General features: G+C 66.3%; 2 protein-coding genes across 2 annotated transcripts; one reads left to right on the forward strand and one right to left on the reverse strand.

The window, feature by feature from the left end:
- Positions 1-704: 704 nt before the first annotated feature.
- Positions 705-2,370, reverse strand: LOC121665414 (cytochrome c oxidase subunit 5B, mitochondrial). Its single transcript, XM_042029549.1, has 4 exons — positions 2,231-2,370; positions 2,041-2,114; positions 1,400-1,499; positions 705-925 (listed from the first exon to the last, which is right to left on the reverse strand). The coding sequence occupies exons 1-4, from the start codon at positions 2,322-2,324 to the stop codon at positions 813-815; spliced, it is 381 nt and encodes a 126-aa protein (XP_041885483.1). The 5' UTR covers positions 2,325-2,370; the 3' UTR covers positions 705-812.
- LOC121665431 (collagen alpha-1(II) chain-like) lies at positions 2,323-6,251 on the forward strand. The gene is made up of 10 exons (XM_042029584.1): positions 2,323-2,546; positions 3,235-3,574; positions 3,992-4,092; positions 4,652-4,808; positions 4,894-4,963; positions 5,066-5,136; positions 5,409-5,516; positions 5,605-5,709; positions 5,791-5,853; positions 6,172-6,251. Exons 1-10 carry the CDS (start codon positions 2,323-2,325, stop codon positions 6,217-6,219), a joined length of 1,287 nt encoding a protein of 428 aa, XP_041885518.1. The 3' UTR covers positions 6,220-6,251.
- Positions 6,252-7,258: the final 1,007 nt, after the last annotated feature.

The following is a 7,258-nucleotide window of genomic DNA, read 5'->3' on the forward strand; positions in this document are numbered from 1 at the left end:
GGACCTGCAGTGGCCCCATGGGACCTTCATGGATCTGTGAACTTCTGGGTTCCCACGGGGACCTCCTGGGAACCATCAGAAGCCTCCTGTGGCCCAGTGAGGATCTCCTGTGGCCACCTGGGATCACCTGGGAACCTTCAGACAACTCCTGAGGTCCCGTGTGGATCTTTGGGGAACCTCTGGGGATCTCCTGGCATCTGGCAGGGCCCTCCGAGTCCCCTCACGGGAAGATGGAGCCACAGGTGCCTGGCAGAACCGGTGCCCTGGGACCCTCCAGCAGCAGGAGGAGGCTCCTGCCCACAGGAGTGTCACCCACGGGACAGGCAAGCACCCGTCCAAGGGGACAAACCGGCCCCCAGGGGACACTGGCAGGTTCCTTGTGTGTGGGGGGGGGGGCTGTGATCTCTCCAAGAAGCTACGGGACCAACCTCACCCCCCTCAGTGCTCAGGGGCGTTCCACAGGCTGGGCAAGGAGGCCCAAAGGGGACAAAGCAGCAACGGGACCCACGAGACTTTCTGCCCCCAGCTGCACCCAGGGCCCCCAATCCCAGCACCTCCCAGGGCAGAGGGACACTGAAATGGGGTCCCCCTGCTCCAAATACTGCTCCAAGGCCATGGTGTCCCACTCAGATCCCCCATGTCCCCTCCCCACCCACGGTGACACCCCCGTGGCCCCGCTGCCCCCAGCACAGACAGAGTCAGGCTCTCCACACAACCTCTTTATCTGGGGTGGTTCAGGGGGGTTCAACAGGGCCCCGGGGGTCCCGGGGAGGTGAGGGTGGAGTGGGGCAGCCGAGCCCCTCCGTGGGCCCTCAGTGGGGCAGCTCGTGGGGGATCAGTTTGTAGTGGGCACCGCAGGAGGGGCAGCGCTGGGCCTCGCCCTTGTGCAGCCAGAACCAAACCACGCAGCTGTTGTCCTCCTCACCTGGGGGCACAGGGACAGCGTGGGAGAGAGGGACAGGGAGGGACAGGGAGAACACTGTGACAGGGGAACACGGAGGGACAGGCATGGGGGAGGGGAACAGGGGACGTGGACAGTGTGGCACGGAGCACAGGGACAGGCAGGATGGACGTGGGGACAGACAAACGGACAGGGGACAGGACAAACAAAAACACGTAAGGATGCAAGGATGGACACACGGATACGAACAGGACAGGCACACGGACACGGGAACAGACGCAAACACAGGAGCAGGACAGACACAAAGACGGACACACGGACACAAGAATGGACACAGGGACAGGAAAAGGACAAACACACGGACATAGGAATGGACACAGGAACAGCACAGCCACAGGGATGGACACACAGCCACAAGAATGGGCAGACACATGGACACGGGGATGGACATAAGGACTCAGGGACGGGACAGGCAGACACAGGGACGGGGGCACTCACAGACGCAGCCCACGATGCGCTTGTTGGTGACGGAGGGGACGAGGTTCGGGTCCTCCTTGGTGCCCGCGTAGCGCTTGGGCCGGAACATGCTGTACGGGTCCTGCGGGAACCGCAGGGTGAGCGCCCCAGAACCCCCACCTGCCCCTCCGTCCCTCACACCCAACACCCCCCGAGGACCCCAAACTGGCCACCCCACCCTGGCGTCCCCCCGTTCCCCCCCAGACACCCTGTCCCTGAGGCTCCCAGAACTCTGAGACCCCCAGACCTTCCCGAGAACTCCCCAGCCCCAGACCCTGCAACCCTCGAAGGACACCGAAACTCTGAAACAACCCCTTCAGACGACCCCGCCACCACCCGAGCACTCCCCAAACCCCCTGGGGCCCCCAGATCCTCTCACCCCTTCCCCCTCCGACCCCACCAAGGGCACCGAAACCCTGAAAGAACCCCAAACCCCTCGCCACGCCCTGAGCCCCCCTAGAACACCCTGCGACTCCCCCGAACACCCATCCCCCAAACTCTGCCCGTCCAAGGACAGTCGAACCCTGAAACCGCCCCAGAGCCGCCCGCCATCCCCTGGGAAGTCCCCCACAGATGCTCCCATCCCCCCGAAGGCCCGGCCCAAGCCGCACCACGGCACTCACCAGACCCTTGTTCATGGCATTCATCACCTTCCGCTCCAACCCGGTCGCCTGCTCCTCATCGCTGGCCAGGTTCCCTGCGGGCCGCCGTCACACCGGGGGTGCAGACACCCCGCCCCGGCCCCTCCCCGGTCCCGCTCGTTCCTCCCCCGCTCCCCCCCCTCGTTTCCCCGCTCCCCCGGTCCCCGCTCACCGGGCACGCTGAGCTGGCGGGCGGGCACGGCGCGGGCAGACGCCGCGGGCAGGAGCCGCAGGGCTGCGCTCACCCGCAGTAACCTTGAGGCCATGGCGGCGAGAGCGGCAGCGCTTCCGGCACGGGCGGAAACGGAAGTGACGTTGGGGGTTGTGAGAGATCCGCGCGCCGCAGGCCGGAGCCCCGCCCTTGGCCACGCCCACAACCGCAGAGCCCCGCCCACGAGAGGGACTCGGGCCCCGCCCCCCGTGCCGGCCCCGCCCCCGGTCCTGGCCCCGCCCCCCGGTCCTGGCCCCGCCCCCCCGGTCCGGGCCCGGTGGGCACTGGGGGGGGTGGGGGACGGCGAGATTTCGGATGGGAGATGGGACAGCCCGAGGGGAGCGATGGGGACACCTTGGGATGGAGGGGCGGGCGGGGATACCCTGGAGGTGATGGGGACACCCCACCGGGGACGGGGACAGGGATGGTGTCCCTGGGACCGTGAGGATGAGACACCCCGGAGGATGGGCACGGTGAGGCGGGGACCATGGGGACGTGACAGCCCCTGAGGGGTGAGGACAGATGCTCCTGAGGCCTCGGGGACGCAGCGCCGCGGGGTACGCGGGGGATGTCCTGTGGGACACCCCGAGGGACACGGACAGCCTCGGGGCGACAGGGCCGATGTCCCCGGAGACTTGGGGACAAGGCCAGCCCGGGACACTGCGGAGAGACATTCCTGCGGCCACGGGGGGAGCACACCCCTAGGGGCACAGGGACAGCCCCGGGGAGGACAGGGACAGTCCTCGGGGAGCAGGGCCGATGTCCCCAGGACTGTGGGACACCGACAGAGGGGTGGGGACAGCTCTGGGGGAACAGGGACAGCCCCCTCGCCTTCCCTGCCTCAGTTTCCCCTCCCCTCGCTGCTTACTCATCCCTATCGATCCCATCGATCCCACCGGGGGCGGGGGGGCAAAACAACCTTTTTTTCACCCAATTTTGAGGCCCGCACTGGTTTGACCCCCCCCCCCCCCGGCCGGGAACCCCCCACCCCCGGGTGCTGCGGGGAGCGGGGGCAGCGGCCCTGTCCCCACCCCAGCCCTCTTTGGGAAACTGAAAATAAAATGTGGGGAAGCAGCGCCGGGGGGGCCGGGGGGTGGGCGCGTGCCAAGGGAGGAGGAGGAGGAGGGCAGGACAGCCGGACACGGGCGGAGGGCGCAGCACCCGCCCCGCGCTCCCGCAGCACCCCCGATCCCCCCCGGGGCCGTGGGCAGCCAGGGCATGGGGCTGGGCGCCGGGGCCGTGGTCATCCTCCGCTTCAATGCCGTCCCAAACCAGTCCGGCATCCTCGGCCCCCCTTTTTTGAGAGTACCCCCCCCCCCCCCCCTTAATTAATGCTAATTATTGAATTAAATTAATTACCATCCCCCCACCCCGGGGTGTCCCCGTCCCTCCTCCCAGCATTAAATGACCTGGTGGCCTCTAACTGGTCTCTGCAGAGTGAAACCGGCTGGTTTTGGGGTTCCCCACCCCGGGAGGGTCCGCAGTGAAGGCTGAGGATTTGGGGGTGCGGGGGGAGCAGGCAGGGCTCCCAAAACCCCCCAGGCACGGCCCAGCCGTGCTCCCAACTTCCCCGGGGGGTTGTGCTACCACCGGCCCCCAAACACCCGGGGGGGTGGAGACCCTCCTCCCCAGAGACCCCCCACCCCTCCCAGGGCTCCCGTGCCCTGTGAACCCCCAGAAGCGGATAACGGGGACCCCCAGTGACCCCCAAACCTTCCCGAGGTGGGACGGGAGGGCTCTGAGCTGGCGTTGAACCCCAACAAGCCCCTGGAGGTGGGGTCTGGGGGGGTTCGACTCCACAGTGATCCCCAGAACCTCCTGAGGTGGGACACAGGGAGCCCCAAGTCCTGCAGCAGCCCCTAAACCTCCCTCAGAGGGGACACAAGGGTCCCCCACTCCCTCACTGACCCCCAAAACCCCCTGAGATGGGACACCAGGGCCCTCCAATCCCCCACTATCCCCAAAAGCCCCCAAAACACACCAGGGCCCCCCAGGCCCCCCCGGCTCAGCAGGAATTGGGGGTTCACCCCCCTCTGACAGCACCTGGGAATTTTCCGGACTCCCAACCCCATCCCAAAATTGCTGACACCCCCCTGTGCTGAGCGGCTCCGCAGGGGCTTCCCAGGCTGAAATTATTAATGAACCATCATTTATTAATTACCTTCCTCTGGGCCGGGCGGGAGCAGCAGTTGGCAAGAGGCGGCTCGGGAATGTTCTGCGCCTTGGGAATGTGGGAAACCCCTCGGGATGCAGCACCCGGGCTGTTCCAGGCTCCCGAGGGAGGCTTGGGGTCTGCCGAGGCGCTGGGCGGTAGTTTTAGGGGGACAGGGGTGGTTTTAAGGGGGTGGGGGTGGGTTTAGCGGCGGAGGGGTTGTTTCTAAGGGGGATCTTTGCCCGGGGGTCTCTCCTGGCAGACAGCAGCGACGCCGATGTGGAGCTCCCGAGCATCCGGCACCAGCCCGAGGGGCTGGAGCAGCTGCTGGCTCGCACCAACTTCACCAAGACGGAGCTTCAATCTCTCTACCGCGGCTTCAAGAACGTGAGTCTGGGGGTCCGTCGCCCCGACCCCCCAAATCCGCGGGTCCCCGCTTCCCTCGGGGTCACCGGCGCCGCTCCTCTCCCAGGAATGTCCCAGCGGCCTCGTGGATGAGGAAACCTTCACGCTCATCTACTCGCGGTTCTTCCCTCAAGGCGGTGAGTCGGGGGGTCCCCAGAGCCGGCAGGAGGGTCTGGGGGGGGCCTCCGGGAAACTCCCGACCCCGGTGCGGGGGAGTCACCGCCGCCCTCCCCCCGCAGACGCCAGCTCCTACGCCCACTTCTTGTTCGACGCCTTCGACGCCGACCGCAACGGGGCTCTCTGCTTCCAGGTGGGAATTCCTGGTGGGAATGGCTGTGCCAGCACCGTGATTCATCACATCCTCCCCCTCCTCCTCCTCCTCCTCCTCTTCCCCCTCCCAGGCTGTGGCCAAACTCCCCCGCGGGTGGGGGGAGCGCCGGGCGCTGCGGCGCTGGGGGTAAAAATAACAGGATCAATAGGGAATGAAATCCCTCGGGCGGCCCGGGATCAATGTGGCAGCGGAAGGGAGGGGGCAGGGGGCCGAGGGTCCCTCCCCGCTCACAGCCACGATCCTTCCTGCAGGATTTCGCCGTGGGACTCTCGGTGCTGCTGCGGGGGACGGAGCAGCAGAAGCTGAAGTGGACGTTTGACCTCTACGACGTGAATAAGGACGGCTACGTCACCAAGGAGGTGACCCTGGGGGACACTGGGAGACACTGGGGGGCTGGTGGGGTGGGGACACCCAGACAGGGACCTGGCAGCGCCCTGTGTCCCCCAGGACATGCTGGAGATCATGAAATCCATCTATGCCATGATGGGCCGCTGCACCGAGCCCGCCCTGGGGGCCAGCGCGCCGGCCCAGCACGTGGAGCTGTTCTTCCAGGTGAGACTGTCCCCACTGTCACCCCCGGGGCCGCTCTGAGGCCAGGGGTGGCCCCGCTGAGCTCTGGCCACTCCCTTGCAGAAGATGGACAGGAACAGGGACGGCGTGGTGACCTTCGAGGAGTTCCTGGCCACATGCCAGGAGGTGAGGGGCTCTGGGGGGCTTGGGGGGCACCATCCTCCTCCTCTTTGTTCTGGGGGCATCAGGAGAGAGGGAGACAAAGGGGTCACCCTGGGAGGGATGGGGACAGGAGTAGGGGCTGGGAGAGGGATCCAGGGGAGACACGAGGACTGTTATGGGAAGTGTGGGATGTGGGGGACGGGGTAGGGACAGGAGGGGGCAGATGAGTGGGACAGGATGAGGGGAACAGGAGGGAGATGGCAAAAGGGTGACAAGAGAAGGGGAGCTGGGAGGAGAGGGGGTCAGGAGCGGGACACGGGGCCTCTGATCTCTCCCCGCCAGGACAAGGACATCATGAGCTCCATGCAGATCTTCCACAACGTGCTCTAGACCCCGGGCCCCCCGGAGTTTTTCTACTATTTCAGACAAACAAGAAGTTCAAAGTCAGGAGAAATCCAGCACATGGCTCCCGGAGACGGGATAGGACAAGGACAAGGACGACGTTGCCACCAGAGCCCCCCCGGCACGGTGCTCCCACCTGCCAGACGGACCCATTTTGGGGGGCTGAGCCTCCCCTCCACAAGGACCCCCCACCCTTGGCAGTGCAGGGACCTGACACAGCACAAACCCGACCCCAGGGTGGGGACCCCCGGGACATGGAGACTGCCTGGGACGTGAGGACCCTCAGAGATGGGGACCCCCGGGATGTGGGGGCCCTCTGGGTGGGGGTCTCCATATCGCACCCATGAAATGGAGCCCCCAAACACCAACCGAAAGCACACAGTCCTTCCTTCCCCCAACACTCAGGGGACCCCCCCATGGAAGCCACAGCTCCCCCTCCCCCAGGCGCGGGGAGAGGGGGGGATTTTATAAATAAACCGAATAGTGACGAATTAGGGGTGAAATTGAGTCAAGAGGGATGTGAGAGACGCGCAGTGTCCCGGTCCCCGTCCTGCTCCTTGTCCCCACTTCTGCCCGTGTCCCAGTCCCTGTCCCGCTCCCCATCCCTGCCCGTGTCCCTGTCCCCTCTCCCATTCCCGTTCCCGGTCCCATCTCCCATGCCTCTCCCAGTCCCGTTCCCAGTCCCGTTCCTGCTCCCTGTCCCGTTCCCGGTCCCGCTCCCATCTCCCTCCTAGTCCTGTTCCCAGTCCCGTTCCCGGTCCCGCTCCCATCTCCCATGCCTGTCCCGTTCCCAGTCTCGTTCCTGCTCCCTGTCCCGTTCCCGTTCCCGGTCTCGCTCCCATCTCCCATGCCTCTCCCAGTCCCGTTCCCAGTCCCGTTCCTGCTCCCTGTCCCGTTCCAGGTCCCGCTCCCGCTCCCATCTCCCACGCCTCTCCCAGTCCCGTTCCCGTTCCCGGTCCCGCTCCCATCTCCCATGCCTCTCCCGGTCCCGTTCCCGGTCCCGCTCCCATCTCCCATGCCTCTCCCG

This window comes from Corvus kubaryi, unplaced genomic scaffold (genome assembly GCF_017639235.1).
Source record: "Corvus kubaryi isolate FWS band 111438036 unplaced genomic scaffold, C.kubaryi_AGA036_p1.0 37326, whole genome shotgun sequence".
NCBI lineage: Eukaryota > Metazoa > Chordata > Aves > Passeriformes > Corvidae > Corvus > Corvus kubaryi.

What these genes read in the sequence shown, in the direction of transcription:
- LOC121665414 (XM_042029549.1), bottom strand. Translation starts at nt 2,324, where the DNA reads ATGGCCTCAAGGTTACTGCGGGTGAGCGCAGCCCTGCGGCTCCTGCCC. An exon ending in ATGCCATGAACAAGGGTCTG is followed by an intron (nt 1,500 to 2,040) that starts GTGAGTGCCGTG and finishes CGGTTCCCGCAG; the next exon opens with GACCCGTACAGCATGTTCCG. An exon ending in GCGCATCGTGGGCTGCGTCT is followed by an intron (nt 926 to 1,399) that starts GTGAGTGCCCCC and finishes CTGTGCCCCCAG; the next exon opens with GTGAGGAGGACAACAGCTGC.
- LOC121665431 (XM_042029584.1), top strand. Translation starts at nt 2,323, where the DNA reads ATGGCGGCGAGAGCGGCAGCGCTTCCGGCACGGGCGGAAACGGAAGTG. An exon ending in ACGGGGCTCTCTGCTTCCAG is followed by an intron (nt 5,137 to 5,408) that starts GTGGGAATTCCT and finishes TCCTTCCTGCAG; the next exon opens with GATTTCGCCGTGGGACTCTC. An exon ending in TCCTGGCCACATGCCAGGAG is followed by an intron (nt 5,854 to 6,171) that starts GTGAGGGGCTCT and finishes TCTCCCCGCCAG; the next exon opens with GACAAGGACATCATGAGCTC.